This window comes from Notothenia rossii (genome assembly GCF_949606895.1).
Source record: "Notothenia rossii genome assembly, chromosome: 4".
Taxonomy (NCBI): domain Eukaryota; kingdom Metazoa; phylum Chordata; class Actinopteri; order Perciformes; family Nototheniidae; genus Notothenia; species Notothenia rossii.
In genome coordinates, this window is record NC_136902.1 from 66337748 (window position 1) to 66360917 (window position 23170).

General features: G+C 41.4%; 1 protein-coding gene across 1 annotated transcript in view; it reads left to right on the plus strand.

The window, feature by feature from the left end:
* The first annotated feature begins 345 nt into the window (after positions 1-345).
* Positions 346-23170, plus strand: part of LOC307034881 (alpha-2-macroglobulin-P-like) — a 47067-nt gene continuing 24242 nt past the window's right edge. Inside the window, exons 1-15 of the mRNA XM_079673808.1 lie at positions 346-668; positions 5603-5783; positions 7069-7225; positions 13398-13450; positions 14975-14995; positions 15475-15643; positions 15746-15830; positions 18784-18904; positions 18997-19111; positions 19207-19316; positions 20064-20219; positions 20913-21149; positions 21442-21505; positions 21917-22062; positions 22171-22323. Coding sequence (XP_079529934.1) covers positions 580-668; positions 5603-5783; positions 7069-7225; positions 13398-13450; positions 14975-14995; positions 15475-15643; positions 15746-15830; positions 18784-18904; positions 18997-19111; positions 19207-19316; positions 20064-20219; positions 20913-21149; positions 21442-21505; positions 21917-22062; positions 22171-22323 — 1857 coding nt within the window. The 5' untranslated portion in view covers positions 346-579. The remainder of the gene's footprint in view (positions 669-5602; positions 5784-7068; positions 7226-13397; positions 13451-14974; positions 14996-15474; positions 15644-15745; positions 15831-18783; positions 18905-18996; positions 19112-19206; positions 19317-20063; positions 20220-20912; positions 21150-21441; positions 21506-21916; positions 22063-22170; positions 22324-23170) is intronic.

Consider the following 23170-nt stretch of genomic DNA (forward strand, 5'->3'; position numbering starts at 1 on the left):
GAAGAGTTTACGTGTCTGAAAAACGATTGTTGTTACCGAGTGGCTGTAAACCAGCCATGGCAGAGGGGCTCCTCAGGGCCCCCACAACAGTAACAAGTGCTATGTTGTCTTCAATACTCAAACAGCCTGTTGTAGTCAGGCAAGTTGTTGCTCAACAGTTTTAAAAGTGCATGGTCATCATGCCTGTATCAGACAATGGCTCCTTTATTCCCACCTTCCACTGTTTTTCATCTTTTTACTGAAACTGTTGTTGATTTTTTGAAATTATTTGGAAGAGGGGAGTACTGGACTGTGTAATTCAACTTTTGGGAAGTGGAACTCTTCAGGGAATAGGGAGGAGGCTGCCGAGCTCCAACGGATTTGGGGGGGAGTGACTCCAGAGGGAGGGGTGGCGTTGGTTTGGAGTTATTAAAGCCAACCACCGCCTCCATCCCCCCTACGTTTGAGCAACTTGCCCTGCACATCACTGTCCGCTCTCTCTGCATACGGCCTGCAGTCAGTTGGTCTGGAAGTTCATGCTCCTCCGGTGCACTCTGCTCAACTTGCCCCGCTGCAAAGCTCTGTCTCCGGTGTGTAGACATGGCACCACCACCTGTGCTGCTAATGCTCGCGGTCGTCATCGCATCAGCGCTCGTGCAAACTGCGACATCGGCCACTCTCGATGGAACGTGAGTACAATGTTTTCCCCTCCCAAACTGTCGGAACTCGTGTTATTGTTTGCAAAAGTTTGCTACGTGCGTCCCCTCACGCAGTGTTTGACGGTTGAGATGAAGTTGGCTAAAAGTTAAAATTCAATGTGGTGAATGTTTGGCATCACTAAAGGACTTAAAATCCAGTATCGTGTCATGGAGAGGCAAACAGTCTTGTAGTTGGCCTCAGGATACTGTTATGCAATGTGTGTGTGTGTGTGTGTGTGTCGATGATTGATCGAGTTCTGACCTTTGTTTCGCAGGCCTCTGTGTTATCTGCTCTGTGCTCATCTTGACTCGCATGCCTTTCATAGTTTAGTATCAGAGTCAGATGACTTTTCCTCATCATGCAACTTTTGCTCAGGCTGAGATGACATCAATATTCTCAGCAGCACCACCCAAAATTCAATTAAATGTGTCCTTTATTTCTCATTGGCGGCAGTGCGGACCCCTGTGTACCAACCAGCCTCAAACACAGCATATTCAGCAGAGTTTTGTTTGGTCGTGTAATTTCATGCAATTTAAAATAACACCACATTTCAAACACCAATTTGCATAGGTATTTTTCAGTGGTGAAAGAGGAGCTCAATTCCAGGAAAAAACTGAACTGATTTTATTATATAAGATATATTAAAGACTTAAAGGTGGGGTAGGTAATTTGAGAAACCAGCTCGAGTGCACTAGAATTTGAAAGTACACAGCCGGAAGAAATCTGCCACTTCCTTACAGAGCCCCTCCTCCAACACACACGAACGCGCACATGACCAATGAGGGCACGAGATAAGTTTGTGCACAGATGGAAGGCTGACAGGCAGGTAGGCCATCCAGTTATTTTAGCCGGGCTGGCTAAAGTGATTGGTCGTGCTTTTTACAGCACTACGGCTTCCGCAGATGACATTTTTTTATGGATTTTTTGTCAAAGCACTTAAGATATTCATTGCTATCGGGATGTTAAGAGCGTTCCATGGAATATAGCAAAAAGTCTATCTCGAGACGGTTTCTCAAACTTACCTACCCCACCTTTAATGAGATTTAAAAATACATTTCAAAATCCTCCTCTCCAGTACAGTTGGCACCACAAATAATAATAATAATAATAGATTTAATTTGTTAGCGCTTTTACAGGTGCTCAAAGACACTTTACAGATAATAGTGAAGAAAAAAGAAAAGAGAAGAAAGGAACAACAAATTAATATATAGTTAAAGTTAAAGTCAAATAATACAAAAACAATCACACATGAAAAGCCAGATTGAAGAGGTGAGTTTTTGTGAGTTTTTTGAAGGTGGTGAGGTCGGTGCAGTCTCTGATGGGTTGTGGGAGTGAGTTCCAGAGGAAGGGGGCAGCGACGGAGAAGGCTCTGTCCCCCCAGGTCCGTGATTGGTGCGGGTGGGGATGGATAGGAGGTTGGCTTCTGATGAGCGGAGGTAGCGGGAAGGGGTGTGGTGGTGCAGCAGGTCTGTGAGGCAGGGGGGGGGGGCCTGGTTGTTGAGGGCTTTGTAAGTAATGAGGAGGACTTTGAAGTGGATTCTTTGACGGACGGGGAGCCAGTGGAGGTTCTGGAGGATGGGAGTGATGTGGTCTCGGGAGCGGGTGTGGGTGAGGAGGCGGGCAGCAGAGTTCTGGATATGTTGGAGTTTATTGAGGAGGTTGGATGGTATGCCATAGAGCAGGGGTTTTCAAAGTGTGGGTAGGTGAGCCTCCCCTCAAAGAACATAAGAACAGCCGCGCCCCCCCTCCCAATTATTATTGCTGTTATTATTATTATTATTATTATTATTGTTGTTGTTGCTATAATGCAGGGGTATTCAATTGCATTTCAAAGAGGTCCAGTAAGAGAATGCTCTGTTTTCGCTGTCTACCTTCCGCCATTTGAAATTACTCCGACTGTTTCTCTCCTCTTGTCTCGTCTCTGTGTGTGTTTGAATCTATCGTGCTGACCACACCGATTTGATTGGCTGAGGAGCGTCAGCTCCTTAAAACATTAAACAATAACTTTTTTAAACCTTTTTATTTTTATGTTTTAAACATATTGTATAAAACTCCCCCACTACTTGAACTATTCCTTGCACCCCTCTAGAATAAGCCCGAATGGTCTCAACCATATTGCAATAGTAACGTGCACTTGTTATTATAACAAGATCGCAAGGACGCTGGTACCGATCGGAAAATTGAGTGTTGTTCAGTTTGTGTGTTGTGGAACATGCGTGTCCGTGCATGAAAATATACCACACACCCAATTACAATTGCATGTTCAATTCACTACCCTGGAAGTTAATACAGTTGTTAAAGTTGGAACAGCCTGTGGACAGCCGTTCTTCCTTGCATGTCAGTCGCCTACACCTTCTTACAGAGGACAGGCACATCTAGCTGCAGCACGACCCGTATATTTCCGCACGCCGTGTTCTCATGACATTTTTTTTTTAACATTTTCAACATGGTGGATAAATCCTTATATGCTCCCGGTAACACACTGAAAGTCAACTTTGCCTCCTTATTACACTCACCCCTATGAGTCTGCGTCTTTGATGCACACAGGAATAAACGCAGATCATCCTCTGGCTGCAGCCTTGACCGGTACTCGCTTTTGATCAAAGTCAATGCGGAAAACCTGCACTCACACAGGTAGGTGGAGGGGAAGGGAATGAGCACTTTTACAGCCTTTTTGGCGAGGTGGGGGAACTCACTGTCCACAGACAACCACGAGTGGGCAAGTGTCACTTTACTCGTCTTTTTCTTGTTCTTTTGTGTCTCACGCTGCGCCTCCCCTGAAGCTCTCTGGCGCCCCCCAGGGGAGGCGCGCCTCACACTTTGAAAACCGCTGCCATAGAGGATGCTATTGCAGTAGTCGTGAAGTGATGAATGCATGAATCAGGGTTTCAGCAGCAGAGGAGGAGAGTGATGGGCGGAGACGGGCAATGTTTTTGAGGTGGAAAAAGGCGGTCCTGGTGATGTGATTTATGTGGTGGTTGAATTTGAGCTGACTGTTGAAAATGACTCAGAGGTTGCGGATGTGAGGGGGGGGGGGAGATAGAGTGTGGCTGTCAATGGTGCAGTTGAAATTCTGGATGTCTTTGATACGGGATGGGGGGGCCGATGATGATGTCTGATTTGGCACTGTTCAGTTGGAGATAGTTTGTTTGCATCCATGCTTTTATTTCTGAGAGACAGTTGGTGAGAGTGGAGTGTGTTGTGGGGGTGATGGTTTTCTTTGAGATATAAAGTTGGATGTCATCGGCGTAGCAGTGAAATTGAAGGTTGTGGCGACAAATTATTTTGCCAAGGGGGAGCATGTAAAGGATGAAGAGGAGGGGGCCAAGCACCAAACCCTGGGGGACGCCTTGGGACAGAGGAGCAGTGGAGGAGGTGCAGTTGTTGATGTTGACAAACTGATGTCTGTCGGTGAGGTAGGATTTCAGCCAGGAGAGTGCAGTGTCAGTGATGTCGAGTGATGATTCGAGGAGGGACAGCAGGATGGTGTGGTTGATGGTGTCGAATGCTGCGGTTAGGTCGAGGAGGATGAGGATGTTCAGGTTGCCGGAGTCAGAGGAGAGGAGGAGGTCGTTTGTGTCGTCAAATGACAAAGTTGCAACCAAAAAGACAATATAAGAACTTAGCATAAAATCAAAAAGCACATTTAAAGGCCAAAAAATGCATGGCAGTAGTAGTTGGGAGAAAAAGACTCCTGGACAACTGCAATATTAATGCTACTGTCAGAATGTAGAAGTCAACAAGGCTATTAATTTTGTAAGCTAGCTAGCGGGAATATAATGCATAAACTGATAAAAGAAAAATGTATAAAATAAAAACATTTTGCAACTAATATTACAAAAATAAAACCCAAACTCGCTCTTTGATCGATGTCAGCTGCTGACACGCACCACTTATCAGAATCAGAATGCCTTTGTTAGTCCCACAGAGGAGACATTTATGTAGTTACAGCAGAAAAAAGAGCCACAGACAGCTTAATGTTACATGTGTTACATATGTTACATGCATTAAAAAGTACTAAGTTATGATATAATAAAAAATAAAGTTACATCATTTTCAAAATACACATCCTGTAACAGTTCTTACATTACATTTCATTGCATTTAGCTGACGCTTTTATCCAAAGCAACTTACAATAAGTGCATTCGACCAACAAGATACAAACTTGAAGAAAACAGAATCATATAAGTAGCTACATCAGGTTTCATAGAGCCAAAACATTTCAAGTGCTACTCAACTGGCTTTAGATAAGCCAGTCTTTTGTTAGTATATAAGTGCTTTTTAGTAATTGTATTGCTCGAAGTAGAGTCGAAAGAGATGAGTTTTCAGTCTGCGCCGGAAGATGTGTAAGCTTTCTGCTGTCCTGATTTCAATGAGGAGCTCATTCCACCATTTTGGAGCCAGGATAGCAAACCCATGTGTTTTTGCTGATGGGAACTTGGGTCCCCCTCGCAGTGCGGGTGGAGCGAGCCGTTTGGCTGATGCAGAGCGGAGTGCACGTGCTGGGGTGTATGGTTTCAGGATTTAGCTGCCAGGTCTATATATAGCACAGTTTTAAAGGCGCATATATATATATATATGTGTATGTATGTATGTATGTATGTATGTATGTATGTATGTATGTATATGTATGTGTATATATATATATATATATATATATATATGTATATATATATGGTATTCGGGACAGCCCTATAACGCACTTAATTTATGTAACAGGTGATGTCAATAACGGCTAATTAATTCCTTCTGCTCAGCCTCAATGGGTGCTAGAACAAATCCATTACTCAAATAGTTGATATAGGAGCATTTTTGCAATAACCAAACACATAAGAATGAGTACTAAAAACCCTGCTTTCTGTTCTGATGTGAAGCACACATGTCCTTTTTTTAAACTAATATAATGTCCTCTTTCTGGCTACAGTATCTTTGCAGTGACTGTGAGCTCCCAGGTGAGAGGAGGGAAACAGGAGACCCTGTGTGCTCACATCCACGGCCCAACGAAGCCCGTCAATTTGACCATCACCCTCGAGATGGGCCCCGGCAAAACCACCATACTCGAGCAGGCTGTTGACAAGGACTTCTATCGCTGCTTAAACTTCCAGGTCTGACTCAGCATGTGTCCATGTTCCATGTACCATGTTCCACATTTTGGAAATTTGCAAAGTGTTAGCTCAAATTTCAGTCAAAACAAATACAATTTATAACTGCTCTTCGTCATTTGCTTCTGCCTGTTTAGTGCCGAAGTAGAGTATGGAAGATTGGGAGGGAAGTTGTTGTTAGTGGTTAGATGCATTCATGAGCTTTCAAGGCACGTTCCTCTCGCCCCCCATCAAACTAATGGCACAAAAAATATGGAATGTAATTATGATGTACCTAATCAGCCAGCTGGCTCCATGACTGAGCCTTTCAACACCAACAGTTCTCTATAAATTACTGCTCTGGGTTCTGTCACAACGCTGCTCACTGTTATGCAACTTATGGGCCTTGCTCCATATTGATGGAAATTACCCGCCGACCCCAATCAGCTCTGTGACAATAGCACTTAGTTTCACTTCGTTCACCAGTGTTCGACCCTGCTTCAGGCATAGTCTGGCATTTGTCTTTCTGCAACTAACCAAAGGCGGCACCTGCATTCTTCTGGAAAACAACCCTTTCCCTCAGTCTCACGACACACACATGCATACAGGAAAATGCCCATACACATTTTGGAAGTAGTCTCTGTTATATAATCGCAGTTCCATTAGCAAGTAAAAACATATGACAACATTTCATGATTAACCATGTCGCGGTATAGGTCTGTTTTGGTCTGCAAAGGGTAAAATCACAAAGTTCCCTCCAAAGGGAGTTTTCCCCCACTCAGTGCTCCAACACAACGTACATGATAAGCTAAGGGGAGGGACATTTTCGTCATCTCTAAAAGGTTGAACAATCACAACAGAGCTGGCCAGCTAACCAATCAGAGCAGACTGGGCTCTGGTTTCAGACAGAGGGTGTGCTGCAGCACAGGCACTATGGGGGAAAAATAAAGACCCTTTTTAACATTAAAGCATGTAAACATGTCACAGTAGAGGCACACAATACAAGTATGAACCTGAAAATCAAGTAAGATGTCCTCAGCTTTAAATGGGCCAGATTATTGTCATTTCCAGTTTGCTCTGATTGGTAAACTGGCTGGCTTTGTTGTGATTAGCGCTAGCAAATAGAAGCACACGTGTTACAAAGTGATGTCACTTTGTTGCAGAAGTAAATAAAGGAGTCCAAAGGAGGCGTTTTAATTTAATGCAAAAACGTATGCAACACACTACAGGAAAGAGAAAACTCCAGAAAACATAGTATGGGCCATGTCACATACCCTCTCTGAAAGATGTATGTTGTCTTCTTTTACAGGTCCCCACAGTGCGTCACAGGACTGTGGCATCCATTAATGTCAATATTATGGGTGAGGGTGTCTTGATGAGCAAGAAAACCAAAATCCTGATTGAGCGTCCTGCTTTCATCCACATCATCCAGACTGATAAACCCATCTACAAACCTGGACAGACAGGTTAGTATCACATGTTGTGGTACTTCAGTTTTAGGGTTTCCTGCTGTGTGGTAAAATGACTGCTCTGCTGCAGTCGTGCTGTTCATACAGCCCACATTCTCCCCTCTGCAATGCCTACCAGTTCAGCTGCACTTGCACAATTATGGACTACATAATGCTGATCCACTACTTGACAACTTTAGGAATTATAACTATATTCAACACAGAAAGACGATGGTTGATTTCTTGGTGCAGGTTTAATGCAAAACATATCACACAAAAAAACGCAGTAAAACCCAACATAACTTTTTAACATGCACTAATATAATGTGTAATGTGCTTTTTTTAATCACCACTTTATTGCTAAACTAATATTACCATGGTATATTTGCTATAGAAAGACGAGACAGATGTCCTAATGTGACAAAACACTAAAATTAGGAGAAACACGCTGCACTTTAAAAAACGATGCAAATAAAAAAGAAACATCCACCAACCTAAGTACCACCATTAACAAAACCCTAGAAACTGAAAACGCTGCAAGTAAAAAAAACGCTGCAAGATGCTCAAATGAAAACGAGGACACTAAAAAGTGATGTACAGCTGGAAGAAGAGCGCTTGTTGACGTTAGTCTGTTCCATAACTAAGTGTCGTTTGAAATGACTAGGTTGGTTACGTTCCCTATAGCTTACAGCAGATTTGCAATAATATTGGAAGGAATCGTGCGTTGACATCGTTAAAATAATCCAATAAAAAGGACATTTTAGGAAAGTTCCCAACAGCAGTTACAGTTGGCTAAAATTATTCCCGAATGCACTCCAGAGTGCATACATTTTAGTGTCCCTTTTTCCGTTGGGTTTTGAGCCACTTGAAGCGTTTTGTCTTTGCAGGGTTTCGTTTATGCTGCGCCTTCAGTAAGCAATGTGCATGTTTTGTGAAGTGGGTGAAGATGTTTCCTCATTTGGATGTGTTTTGGCAAATGTTAGTCTTTATATTTTAAAACTGCAGCGGAAAATGTGCAAAAGTGTTTTGCTGGTTTTGAAGAGCATTGGCACATGCTGGCCACCGTACAGTACATATGTAATCAAAAAGTGCTTCGTTAGTAAAAGGCATTTCACGCAATCGGGTTGTATTTAAAAACCTAAAGAAACGTTTCTATGGTGACCTCCCCTACTAGCTTAAATCAGCTTTCATCTGATTGGTTATCCGTGGAAAAGGCAGTGGTAAGAAGGTCTTTCTCCTCTTTACCATAACATCCTCTATGATTAGACCCTACCCACTCCATGGCTCTGGAGGAGCTTCAATAAAATGACTAGTTCAGTGATGTCATCAGGGTTACTTTGTCTTGTGTTTGGGGATTTTTCATGAAAAGCCAGTATTACATATAGGGGTTTTCCAGGCACCAGGGGTATCACTAAAGACATTCTATAGAGTAGCATTACTTTGGACCTTTTGTCCCTTACCACTTCAGAGATTCTGCTGATCTAATTTTGACTGATTTTCTTTTTTAAATAATTCCCCTAACTTGACAAAGAGGCAGATATGAATTGCTGCAGTGCCTTTTTTAAACATTGTTTCTCATAAACACTAGACTGTGGCTGACTAGCACTTCACCGTACAGTGTAACGCAATAGGAAAACTTCAGAAATATACACAGTCCGCCATCACTAGAAACTTAGCAAACTTTATCTAAGTTAGGCCTTTAAGAATAGTGCCTTCAGTGTTTCCCTTATATACAAATAGTGGCGGCGCAGCGCCGCGCCGCTGCTAGGGGGAGCCAGCCAGGTACCAAAAAAATATATATATATATATTTTTTTTTTCTTTACTTTTTTTTTTTCTTAAAATAATAATAAGTTGTGACCCTTTTTCATTTTTGATTGTTTTTGATGTGAATTTATAGTATTTGTGTTACTGTATGTTCAATAAAGGTGTATTTTTGCTAAATGTTGAGACATTGCCACTGTATGTACTAGGCAGGGCCCATTTCTGGCCTAGGGCGCCAGATCTGGGGGGCGGTGCGCTGGTAGCTCTGGGAGGGAAAAAACATTTTTGACCGTTGGCGCTCATCCAAATGTTCGGCCTTGATGTAACAACATTCATAATTAAGTAAATGTAACACCCTTTTCACCCCGGTTACACGATTAATTTGCCCTGTATTTTGGGCGCTGTAAGTGATGAAAGTGGGGGATTTTGGCTTATCAGGCGCCCGCAGCTCACAGCCAAAGTGCGAGCGTGGCAGCGAGCAAGGGAGAGGGCGCACCGGTACCGGTGCTGTTGTTATTAGAATCTGGTGCTAGCTGCGCTAACGGATATAAGAAGTAGATGTTTCTACAACCAGGGTGGAGGAGAGCTCTCCTGTCAGACTGAGAGGCTCAGTGAGGTGAAGGACTCTCTGAGTATTTAGATAGTTAATTTTAGTCTAAGTTATCTCAGTGGGTCAACGTTTTGACCACAAATTATGTAAACACATATTTCCAAGGCACTCCTTTATAATTATTAGGATAAATAAAAACAGGTTTCAAATCATTCCAATGTATACTATAGGACAGTAAACCAAAAATATCGTTTAAAGTTGGAGAGATACAAAAATATTCATAAATAAATAAATGTTAACTGGGTAAAATAAGATATGAATGAACAATAAAAATAAAATAAGCTACATTTATTTGTTATTGGCTATGGTAGGTTATTGGTTATGTGCATTAAAATGTAAACCGATCTTTTTCATATGGGCGTTTTAGAGTTGTACACCCTAGATCAGGTCTCTAGTAATTGTGTGTTCAAAGTGCACCAGATTGAAGCATTTTTACTGTAAAATGTTCAAAAAATGTTCAAAAATCTTCCCGGGGGAGCATACCCCCGGACCCCCTAGAGCAGTGGTCACCAACCTTTTTAAGCCCAAGATCACCGACCTCGGCCTAGGTGAAAGGCGAGATCTACCTATTGCAGAATTGAGTGAAAAAGACGGCCCAGACAATGCTTCCAATTTGAGGCCTTATATACAGGACTGTCTCAGAAAATTAGAATATTGTGATAAAGTTCTTTATTTTCTGTAATGCAATTAAAAAAACAAAAATGTCATACATTCTGGATTCATTACAAATCAACTGAAATATTGCAAGCCTTTTATTATTTTAATATTGCTGATTATGGCATACAGCTTAAGAAAACTCAAAAATCCTATCTCAAAAAATTAGAATAGTTCCTCAGACCAAGTAAAAAAAAAAGATTTATAACAGCAAAACACAATCAAACATTTGAAAATGTCCATTAATGCACTCAGTACTTGGTTGGGAATCCTTTTGCACGGATTACTGCATCAATGCGGCGTGGCATGGAGGCAATCAGCCTGTGGCATTGCTGAGGTGTTATGGATGCCCAGGATGCTTCAATAGCGGCCTTTAGCTCATTAGCATTGTTGGGTCTGGTGTCTTTCAGCTTCTTCTTCACAATACCCCACATATTCTCTATGGGGTTCAGGTCAGGGGAATTTGCAGGCCAATCGAGGACAGTAATGCCATGGTCAGTACACCAGTTACTGGTGGTTTTGGCACTGTGGGCAGGTGCCAGATCATGCTGGAAAATGAATTCCTCATCTCCATAGAGCTTTTCAGCAGACGGAAGCATGTAGTGCTCTAAAATCTCTTGGTACACAGCTGCATTTACTCTGGGCTTGATGAAACACAGTGGACCAACACCAGCAGCTGACATGGCTCCCCAAACCATCGCTGACTGTGGGAACTTCACACTGGATTTCAAGCAACTTGGATTTTGCTCCTCTCCAGCCTTTCTCCAGACTCTGGCGCCTTGACTTCCAAATGAAATACAAAACTTGCTTTCGTCTGAAAAGAGGACTTTGGACCACTGTGCAACTGTCCAGTGCTTCTTTTCCTTAGCCCAAGTCAGACGCCTCTTCCGTTGTCTTGAGTTCAGAAGTGGCTTGACCATGGGAATACGGCTATTGTAGCCCATTTCCCGGACACGTCTGTGAACAGTGACTTTTGATACCTGGACTCCAGCTTCAGTCCACTGTCTTTGAAGCTCCCCCAAATTCTGGAAGCGACTCTTCTTCACAATGCTGTTAAGGCTGCGGTCATCTCTCTTGGTTGTGCAGCGTTTCCTGCCACATTTCCCCCTTCCAACAGACTTTTTGTGGATGTGCTTTGAAACTGCACTCTGTGAACAGCTTGCTCTTTGAGAAATTTCTTTTTGTGTCTTACCCTCCTGATGGAGGGTGTCAATGACGGTCCTCTGGACAGCAGTCAGATCAGCAGTCTTCCCCATACTTGTGATTTAGTTTACTGAACCAAGCTGAGTGTTTTTCAAGGCTCAGGAAACCCTTGCAGGTGTTTCGAGTTAATTAGACGATTCAAGTGATTCGTTGAACACCCTACTAGTATACTTTTTCATGATATTCTAATATTTAGAGATAGGATATTTGAGTTTTCTTAAGCTGTATGCCATAATCAGCAATATTAAAATAATAAAAGGCTTGCAATATTTCAGTTGATTTGTAATGAATCCAGAATGTGACATTTTTGTTTTTTTAATTGCATTACAGAAAATAAAGAACTTTATCACAATATTCTAATTTTCTGAGACAGTCCTGTATAGGCTAATTGCATCTGAATTACTGTTACAATGAAGGCTCCATAATCAGCTCAAGGCATATAGGCAGGGGTAAAGTGCTATTGGGGGGAGGACCTCACCTCCTCTAGGGGGGTCCGGGGGGATACTCCCCCGGGAAGATTTTTTGAAAATATTGACGTTGAAAGCATCAATCTGGTGCACTTTGAGAGCAACATGAAGAGATCTATGGATACATCTCTCAACACCCAGATGAAACAGAACTGTAAACAAATTTTCTTTTTCTTTATGGATATTTTACAAATCATTCTCCTTTCAAACTGTATTCTTGTTTTACTGACATGCTGTATAGTAGGCTATTTCATAACTGTTTTTCATTTATTCTTTTATTGTTTGTATAACTATAATGATCATATGAAGGTGTGCCGCGGAAATAATCTTTTGAATAATTTGTGACAAAACCGTTCTAAACACTCAAGAGTCCTTTAGCTCACCTGAGCCCCTCAGTCTGACAGGGGAGGACTCTCCTCCAGCTTGTTGTCGAGACAGCTCCTTATGTCCGTTAGTGCAGCTAGCTAACCAGATGCTAACATCACAGTCCCCGCTAGCACCGGTCCCTCTCTCCCCCTCTCTCCCTAAATGCGCTATTGCCACACACACACACACAGAGCCGAGCTTGAATGACACAAGCACACGTGTATTTCCATGCAACTCTCTGATTGGTCTGGTGACTTGCCTCTGTTGCATTCACTGAACAAGGGACATTGCAGTCCTGCCGTCCTCTCTTGTGTCATGACTCATGATGAGGTTCACGTAAAGCACGGTTAATGTATTATATTATTGAGTTGTCTCAAATATATGTCAATCAAGTGGCACCTGCCAACGGGGTGGTGGATGATAGGTTTACATCTAAAAACGTATTTTTCAAACATTATTATTTTAATTTTATTTTTCTTTCTTTTGTTACTTTTTTTTTAACGGTCCGCGATCTACCCGCACCACACTCACGATCGACCGGTCGATCGCGATCGACTGGTTGGCGACCACTGCCCTAGAGGATGTGACGTCCACCCCCCAATTCCAACATGTTCATACAATACTGAATACATTTGAAGCCATTTTGACGTCTATTACCTATGTCAATAAGTTTCTGTTTTTGCAGTGTATTTGTCTTTTGTAGAGATTTGTCATTTATTCTTTACAAATAAAATGTCGCCTAAAATCTCACCTAGGGCAGCAAATTGTCTAGAACCGGACCTGGTACTAGGCCTCAAGAGCCTTTCTTGTGCTGACACATAGAAACAAATTGGCGGGGCGCACTTCGCACGCGCACACATTAAAAAATTCCACGCGCTCCGCGCTCACATTATGCTGGGCCCACGTGCCTTAGCACCGCTGCTATGACTCCATCCTAGGGGAAACACTGGCCTTTGTACCATGCAAGTTATCCATCAGATGTCCCTCCTCCCACTGGCTGTACTGTAGGGTTTTATTTAATTGATTCTCTGTTTCCCTTACCGATGTTATGTATTGCTGTTTGTGTTTTATGTTCAGAAAAAACATTAGTGCTATTTTTTATTTATTTTTTCTGCTTTTTATTTACAGTCCAATTCCGAATCGTCTCGATGGATTCCAATTTCATTCCTGTAGCCCGACTGGTATGTATATTTATTTGTTATCGCCTTTCAAAATTATTTTATGTCTCGTGATATATTTAGTTATTCCAACCAGGCAACTTTGCAATCTGGTGTGATTTCTACCAAGCAGTCACTGAATCTGAGGAGCGAGGTCTATTTTGGTTCAGGAGAGTGGGAGGTAAAAGGAGGGTTGTTTGTTGATTTAGAAGACAGCGTGGGCGTGAATCGCCGTGTGGAGTAGTGTGATAAATATGCCGTCAGAGTTCATTTGGCACACACTGCATCTGACCCAAACATCTGAATAAATACAGGCTTGCGGCATTTTCCGTTTGTGTTGAGAGGATAAAAACAAAACTGTGTGTTGCCAAAGTGAAATAAATTCAAATGGATCATATCATGCCGGTAGAAAGCTAAAAGTAGTCCATTTAGCTGTGATATTGTGAACCATTTAAAATGCTCCTATAGTGAAAAATAAGGCTGTCATAAGGATTTGTACTAAAAGATATTTTTGATATATTAAAGGGGCCATATTATGCTAATTTCCAGGTTGATATTTGTATTTAGTGTCTCTACTGTGACATGTCTCCATGCTTTATTGTTCAAAAAGGTCTTTATTCTTCTCATACTGCCTGTGCTGCAGCCCCTCTTTTCACCCTCTGTCTGAAACCAGAGCCCAGTCTTCTCTGATTGATTAGCTGGCCGGCGTTGTGATTGGTCGACCGCTTAGAGCCCATCAAGTACAATGAGTAGGAACGCTAGCCAATACATAGTGATATCACTATTTTCTGAAAGTAAACAAAGGGCTCTAATGTAGGTGTTTCAGGCAGGTGGGGGGGGGGGGGAAGTGTGGGAGAGAAACTCCCCCTGGAGAGAACACATGTAATTTATACCAGTTAAATATACCTAACACACTACAGCAAATAGCATAACATGGCCTCTTAAAAATATTTAATACAAAATGCCGGGTAAAGTGATTCCGGTGTGTTTTAGTGCCGTTTCAGAGGATTTTTCTGATTAATGGGATACTATTGTTAATTGCAATTAATTAATTCATAATATATGTGTAATACTGTCTGACCTACTATACAAGTCTCTAAACTAAAACATATGAAACATATTGAATATGTGTGAATATATAAAATGACAGAACAAATGTGTTCAAATCAAATGTTTAAAGTCAGAAATTGATTTATTTTGTATTATTATACCCCTGCTGAAATGTATAAGGTTTCTTTTTTAACTGTATGAAACTTCATCCAAAACTATGTAGCTGCTGCTTCCAACACTATCACAGATATAGCATTATATTAGTAAGTGAATGAAAGTGTATTTTCTTTTAATTTGATCTTCTGTATTTTGCACTTTTGTGTTCAACCAGGTAAATCTTGCCCATTACCCAGTACTCCTCCTGTTTGTGGATTGTAAATGTTTGCTATTGAAGAAGCTGATGATTTATATTCTGTGAATTTGTTTTATAGTTGTATTCTTCTTGCATAATATTGTACAAATTCTACATGCAACTGAAAATGTTCTTTTCTTTTTCAGTACAAAGTGGTGGAGCTCCAGGTAAGACTGACAAAAAGTTATAGTATGAGTAAATGGCTCTAATGATTACTGTACAAGACCCTTATACACATTGCCTGCTAATGATATAATTATATGCTAATAGACTACATAAATGCAGTGTTGTTTTATTTTGAGAATGTTTTATTATTGGCTATTTTAAAATTGTTTTGGGCTTTCCATTTGATTATGGCAACCCCTAGTTGTAGTGCCAAACATACAATCCAATCAACAAACATTGACATGAACCGAAGGTATTACACTTACTTTCACAAGTAATATATTGTCTTTATACAAACTGCCATCCGAATAATTTAAAAGATGTAACAATTAAAGGAAAAAATCCCAAAGGTTTTTGTTGCCTTATTATGAAGGATAGAAAAACGTCCTTGTGAGCATAGACACCATGAGCCACCACCATCAGTCCACAGTAAATGTTTGGGTCTAAACTCAACCTCAAATGTGCCTCTGCCTTCATGTAGGATCCCAATTCAAATCGCATTGCTCAGTGGTTGGATAGGAACCTTGTTAGCGGTATCCTTGACATTTCCCACCCCATAATTCCTGAGGCGGTTCAGGGAAGATACGTGATCACTGCCACAACGGACCAAGGAGAGCAAATATCCCACAGCTTCGACATCAAGGAATACGGTCTGCTGCAGTTATTTGCTGAATATTACCAACATGATTTATATTTTTGATCTATGTACCTTTTCAGCAGTTCGATTTTAAAATAATTTTCCTCTCCTTCAGTTTTGCCCAAATATGAGGTAAAGGTTGAATTACCCAATGTGATCTCCATCCTGGACCGGGAGGCAACGCTAAAGATTTGTGGAAAGTGAGTGTCCCACATAAAAGACCGACAGTGGTTAGCAATGGCAATGACATTTGGCATAGTGGCTATTTTATAAAAACAAATTCCAAAATGTAATTCTCCTCAATTTTGGTATAACGAAAATACAAGCTGTACTGGTACTCCCGCAATTTTTTTTTTTGCAAGAGTATACAACTGTTTTAGGAAATGGTGTCTGAGTGTGCGTCTCACACAGAAAACTGTTCACTGGTATCTGAAGGCCAACACCCCAATAGTCCAAAATATGTCCCACTGGACCGAAAGCTCATTTGTCCAATGGCCTATTGCTTCACAAATACACATTCATAATGAACAAACAGCAGCTTATAGCTATTACAACCAAATACAGGGTGTCCGCGTGGTCTTAAAAAGTATTAAAAGCTGATAAATCAATTTAGCGAAAATTAAGGCTATTAAAAAGTATTAAACGGCATTTTCCAAGGTATTAAGAAGTCCCACAGCAACGACAACATGAAACACTCTTTCATTTACTGAAACGACATGTCGGGAAACCCCCTCAAGGCGGCCCCATGCATAGCGCGCCGTAAAATGCCGCTTCTTATTTTAAGTTTCGTTGCCTTGCTCCGCTCTGTGGGGGGGGGGGGTCCCAAGGTGGGTAGACCGACATACGCAACGCTCTGGGGGTCCAACGGCTCCGTGTGTAAGCCCTATATCAGGGGTCGGCAACCCCTGGCACCGTAACCAGTGGCACACTAGGAATAAGTGGAATAAGTGCAAAATATTTAAATTGTATTTTCGGATCCTGAACGAGACCGCTGCCAGAGCGCGTCTCCCCGTTACTTGCAGAAGGAAGCCATGTACGCAACGCAGCCCCGCTCTCTTTATCTCCAGGTGACTTTCTGCCGCTTTCCTCCGTGGTGCAGTGCTGATCGTTTCACCACGGAGGAAAGCACTTCACTAATTGCACTACCCATAAGGAGCTGTACAAATGCTGCAGTTTTTTTTGTTTGTTGAAAGCCCAGTGGCGATCTGGCCATCTCTCATCGAAATAATATGCTACAAAGGGGCGGACTGGCCAGCTGTGTGTTGAACTTTCCTGTCGGCTCCCAGACCGTAGTCGAGGAGGGCAGAAGCAACAAGCTTCAGGTTCAATAACCCACTTTAGCTTAAATGACTGGAGAGAGGCGAGCTCTTCTTGGGATGCCGTTGCATTTATTTAGTTGTTCTTCTGTTTCACAAAATACATCACAGACCTCAGTTTTTCTGTTGCCTCGTTTCACTTCCAGAAACATACACACGTTCCCTCACTCTCGCTCTGCCATCCACACACACACACACACACACATGCACAAGCCACACCTCTCTCTCTCTCCCTCTCTCTCTCTCTCTCTCTCTCTCAAAGGGACAGCAATCTCCTCTCACTCTGCATGACCCTAATATCATAACATGTGTGCTCTGGAGAATCACAGAACGGACGATCGTCCTTATTATTATGCCGTTTAAACCAATTATTTAAATGTGGTTTTTTTTTAAATGGCACTTCATATCAAAAAGGTTGCCGACCCCTGCCCTATATGATCATTTTCTGATAACGATGAAATAGCACGCCTCCCTCTCCCCATGTCTCCTGCTGCTGCTGGGCTGTCAGAAGAGGGGGAGGAAAAGAGAGACAGGCACCGTTTATTAAAAATTATTATACAGAGAACAGAGTCGTTATCAATTTGTTTTAAAGCTCAATAATTAACAAAGAAGACCTCTGATCGGCACTTTTCTAATTTTGTACGGAAGATTTAAACTTTAACGGACATGTTGACCGGCGGAACATTTTTTTTATGGAAACTCTGCCGCACGGTCCCCTCGTTCCTTGGAAGAGGCGGAGAGGTGGGTGTTTTTCATCTGCTCATCGACTACCTGAGAGATATACAGCAGGAGAACACGCCGTCCACCGCGGAGAATAAACAGAAGGGCAACCATGGCAACCATGCTCCGGGGTCTTCTTCGCTGCTTTTGGTGTATTTTGTGGCGGCAGCATGCAGCGCCACTTACAGGCCTGGCATATGTACTACAGCGTTTGCAGCAGTCTAGTGTGAACGGACACGTTAATGAATTGAATGCGTGTTAACGGAATACTTTTTTGCGTTTGCGTATGCGTTTTACCGTATGCGTCCTCGAGGGGCCGGGGGCGGGGTCTAAGCCAAACTATATCCGGTCACAGAGATCTGCTATTTTAAAGTAAAGTGAACACATATTGACCCTAATATAGTCTATATTAAGAACGAGAAAAGTCTTAACATATATCGTTTTTTGTAAACATATGACAAATGTGTGAGGGTGATGACGTCAAAGCATCGTCCTATGTGCCAGGGCTTAGCCCCGGACAGCCCCAGCCCAATTTAACCCCTGGGTATTTGTGAGGGAGCTCCTATATGGCATTACCCCGCTAAAGTGCACCAAAGTTTAATATATTTCATAGTTCAAAGTTTTGTCAATTGTTTTGTTTATTGTTCAAATACTGGTTTCTAATGGTTTCTGAGGAGTTTTACTGGAATGAAAGAGCACAGAGTCTACAGAAGCAACAAAGCAGCATACTGCATTAAACCTGACCTTCACAGAGAGGTTGAAGTTCATGTGGAGAGGAGGCTTCAGTGGTCTGTCTGCACTCTGTTTAGTTGTGCTATCTTACAATCAATATAGTAAATGTGAGGTAAAGTGTGTAGCCAATGTAACCGGTTAGAACTCAAAGTTGCGATGAGGTCTTAAAATGTATGGAAAGGGTCTTAAAAAAGGTCTTAAAAGGTATTACATTTGACCCCAGGATTTCTGCATATACCCCGAAATAGCAACAGACCTTAAAAGTTATTTTGGGATTTTTGGGCTTTTGGGGATTAACGTACAGCACTGCAATAAATACACATTTTAAATGTCCATTTATCCATTCCTGAAGAGCATTCCTCAATCTTTGTGCTCTCTCCTGCAGATACACCTATGGGAAACCAGTTGTCGGTTCAGTCAAGGCAGTTTTTTGCAAAATTGCTACCCAAATGTACTGGTTTTCAAGTAAAAGGGAAAAAGATATCTGCAAGACTTATGAACTGACGGTGAGTACTCCAGATTAATGAAAGACATGCTGTTATTCCTCCCTCTAATTCTCTTTTTTGGGTTGAAATTGACTTGTGCTATTATCTTCCAGACTGACAAAGCTGGCTGTGCTTCACAAACTGTGAACTTGGCGGTGTTTCGACTCAACAGGAACATGAACGATGGCAGCTTTGAGCTGAATGCAGAATTGGAGGAGTACGGCACAGGTAGCTTGACTGTTTACACAGGAACATTGACTGTTCATTGAGTAATCACCATTAGTTCCTGATGAGCTGTGATCTGTATGTTTTCTACCATTTAGGAGTCATTCTTACAGGCACAGGGCGCACCAGCTTCAGCGCTATTGTCAGAACTGTCACCTTCGAGGACGTGCCTGAAGCATACAAGCCTGGCATCTTGTTCGAGGGAAAAGTATTTGGAGAGAGACCACTGGGAGCTACGATATAGCTGCCGTCACCACACCACATGATACATAGTTATTCATATCCATGCTAGTGGATAGTCAGCGATACCACAGTTTGGGAAATTATCCACAAACAGTTGAGAGGGTATCTTTGAAAATACATTTGTTTACAACCTGTAAAAAAAAAGAAATGTAACCTAATCTGAGCATCTAAATTTAAAGGTAATGTAACCTGATTTGTAAATTTTTGATAACCTCAATATGAAATACATAAAAGAGGTAAAAAATATCAAAAAAATGTTTTTTACTTAAATGTAATGTAACCTTTAGAAAAGAGAAAAACAAGATATTTGAAAAATGAGCATATTCAGGAAGTAGCCTATACACCAACAATAAAATGAGCAGCACACAATACAGTTTAAAAAAGTCTGAATTCTGAGTTGACAGAAAATGCTCCGTTTTAGTTTTATATATACAGTTAAGCTCACACACACAATTTTATGAACATAGGTTCACCTACTGAATTAAAAGTAGGCCAATATCACCATTGCTAATATGCTAGCTGATACTGCATACATATTGACCATTTGAATATTTCTATCACACAGAGGACCAGAGGGAATAACCCCTTTAGGCTTAAACCCTTAAATGACCAGCATCGCAAAGTGTACAATTTTAGTGCTACAGTACTTGAAAGTGTCACTTTGTTGAATGGATGAAGAACTTTTAGCTTCTGCTTTCTCACTTATTTACAGGTCAAAGTGATCGGTCCAGACAACAAAGCTGTCGCCAATGAGGCCGTGTATGTGTCTGCTGGCAACTCTCAAGAAGTAACGCTGACTACAGGCACGAATGGCAAGGCTTCATTTTCTTTTGACACCGCCCTCTGGAAGGACAATGTGAATCTACAGGTTGGTTACTGCAGAATAATGAATTCAGTTCAAGAGCTTCCTATTTATAACCAATTCACTATTGATCAATTATACAATCCAGAAATGTTCCACCCTATTGATCATGTTGGAGGTGAACAAGACGGGTGTAGATTATTTTTTAAACGTATCCCATTTTGAGATCATTAAGGTTTATATGTAATAGTTAAAGGTATGTAGAGTGCAGGGATAAGGCCTAACATCTGGAAAAGACTTGGTAATATACCACTTCCGGTGACATTGTCTCAGAGTTTTTTCCAATGTGTTTGTGGTTAGCAGCCGGAAAAAAAGCTCTGTGGCTAACACACATTTACGAGATTTTCACATTTGGTTCTACAATATAAAATATGTCAGAAGGTACCCCACTGCTGTATATCCAAAGCTTCTATGAGTCAGAAAAATGGCGCTTGCTCCCATCATGTAGTTTGTTTATAGCTTTTTACTTCTGCTGATTGTGTTTTACTCTTCAGAAATCTTAAAGTGGTGTTAATATGTGAAGATTATCCTGCGGAAAAAAACTTGTGTTGGCCACAAAGCATATTTTCTGCATTAGACGGAAATCCAATAAGGAAATCCTGTTGCTTTTTGACTATGGAACCCTTGATATGCTAGACTTCAAAAATACGTCAATACTGCACCTTTCTATAAGTGAAGGCGGTTGTTTTTGGTCTACAGGCGCGATCCAGAAAGACGGAAGTGAATGAGCCTTATGTGGCAGACGTGCGCAGACCAGAGTACAGGACTGCATACCACAACGTCATAGCATTTTACTCCAAGAGCAGTAGTTTCCTGAAACTCATGCAGGTGAACGGGAAGCTGGCTTGTGACAAAGACGCTACGGTGCGTGCTCACTACATAATCCAGGGGACGGAGCTGAAGAACGGCCAGGAGATCCTCCAATTCTTTTACCTGGTAAGACTTGTGTAATAAGTTATGAGGTACTGTCAGTATTAGCTCATTGGAATTACCAGTTTTGCAAAGATCAGCCACATGTTGCTAGCTTTTTGTTTGTAGCTGAAGCACACTAACGGACTGGGAAAGATAGTAGCAAAATGTCATGTTTTTTTTTGCGCTGTTGACTAGTTGGACAGTCTTGTTTTTCTAATCTAATGTCTGACTGAACTTGAAAGACTGTATGATGCATTGCAAAACTATATCTAATGTAATTATTTAATTGATCTGCCTGCGTCATGTTTCTTCGTAGGTGATGTCCAGGGGTGGAATTGTTCAGCATGGCAGTCTCCCAGTTGTTGTTCAAGCGGGAATTGGTAATAACAACTGCTACTTAAACTAAGATGGGCATCAAAATGGATTAGTCTGGTCATGATTGTATTTCTATTATTGTCAGCAGATGCCAATCACAAGGTAGCCACGCCCAAATGCACAACCTACTTCATTGTCTATTTGACTCTAAATGGGATCATAATGTTCAAAACTAACATCATGATGTATTTCATAGACTTCTATGCATTCAGAGTTTTTGCAACCAGTGGACTCTCCACCTGCAGGGCATTTATTTAAAAAAAAGAAATATGTAGGTGCCTATTGGTACCTACATTAGCATCAGGCTACTTTCGCAGGTTATTATATTAGGTTCGTTGAATGAGAAGAGTATTTTATTTGTGTTTACTTATTGTGATAATTGTAATTTCCTTTTCTCTCTGTTTGTCATGGTTCAGTCAACAAAGGAGAGTTGTCTGTGCCACTGCGTCAGGTTACAAACCTGGCCCCTTTTGCCCAGGTGGTCATTTATACTGTGATGCCCAAAGGGGAGCTTGTGGCCGATAGCATGGACTTTCCAATCAGGCTCTGCCTCAATAACAAGGTATTCAACTTCATGGTTTTAAGTCTTTACCATACAGTAGGGCTTTACTTCTTCACTTCTTTTGGGCTTTCAAACTAATGCTTCCCCACCTCTGTGTCTTCTCTGCAGGTGTCTCTGAGGTTCTCCTCTCTCCAGGAGCTTCCAGCAGAGAAGACCACGCTCACCCTGCAGGCTCACCCAGGCTCCATGTGCTCCGTCAGAGCCATCGACCAGAGCGTCCTGCTGCTGCAGAAAGAGCAGGAACTCACTGTTGACTCGGTATGAAACCATATCATATCTTTACGCACACCTGAGCATGATGTGTTTAATGCTTAAAACAAGGCATGGATTTAAAAGGAGTAAATAGTATAGGTAGAAAACAAGGATTCTCATTACGCAACATATGGTTGCACAACCAAATGTCGTTATAGCTATGTCCATTATGCCAGACATGGAAACCCCATGGAACAGAGAGAAAACACTTTACAAATCGACCTAGTTAACATTAATTTTGCTTCCTCTCAACACTGGAGTCAAGTGCAATAGTATGATTTTGGATGATAGTATGATATTGGATGCTACTACAGCATAGCCCTTGAAATATCTTTTGAATTGTTCAGTAATGATTGTCCTTGATCTGACTGTAAATCATTCTAACACACTCAACAGAATCTGTAAATGCAATGACTTCCTGCTAAAGATAACATTCAGATCAGTCCTTTTCATTTATCAGTTAACAGTTTTTTAACATAGAGCTTACATCTTTGACACTTTTTATAGACTACAGTTTTCACAGAAAGATTCAGCAGAGCTGACCTGTGGTGCTGTGTAGTTACTGACTATTCACACTACTTATCTTGAGGAATCAGTCTTTTGTTTTCCCCCAAACTAACATAAATTAACCAGTTATAGAAACAAAACAAAAAAGTCTCCAGATAAAGGCATTACAAATATATTTTACCCACTGTCCGCTGCCAGATCCACACTGAATTTGAAATTAGCTCAGCAGTACAGCTGTTCTTTGCCTGCATTCTGCAGGTCTTTTTTTATTTTAACTTAATTTTTGTATGTTGTATTAGGAACATGATGATGATGATGATGATGATGATGATGATGATGATGATGATGT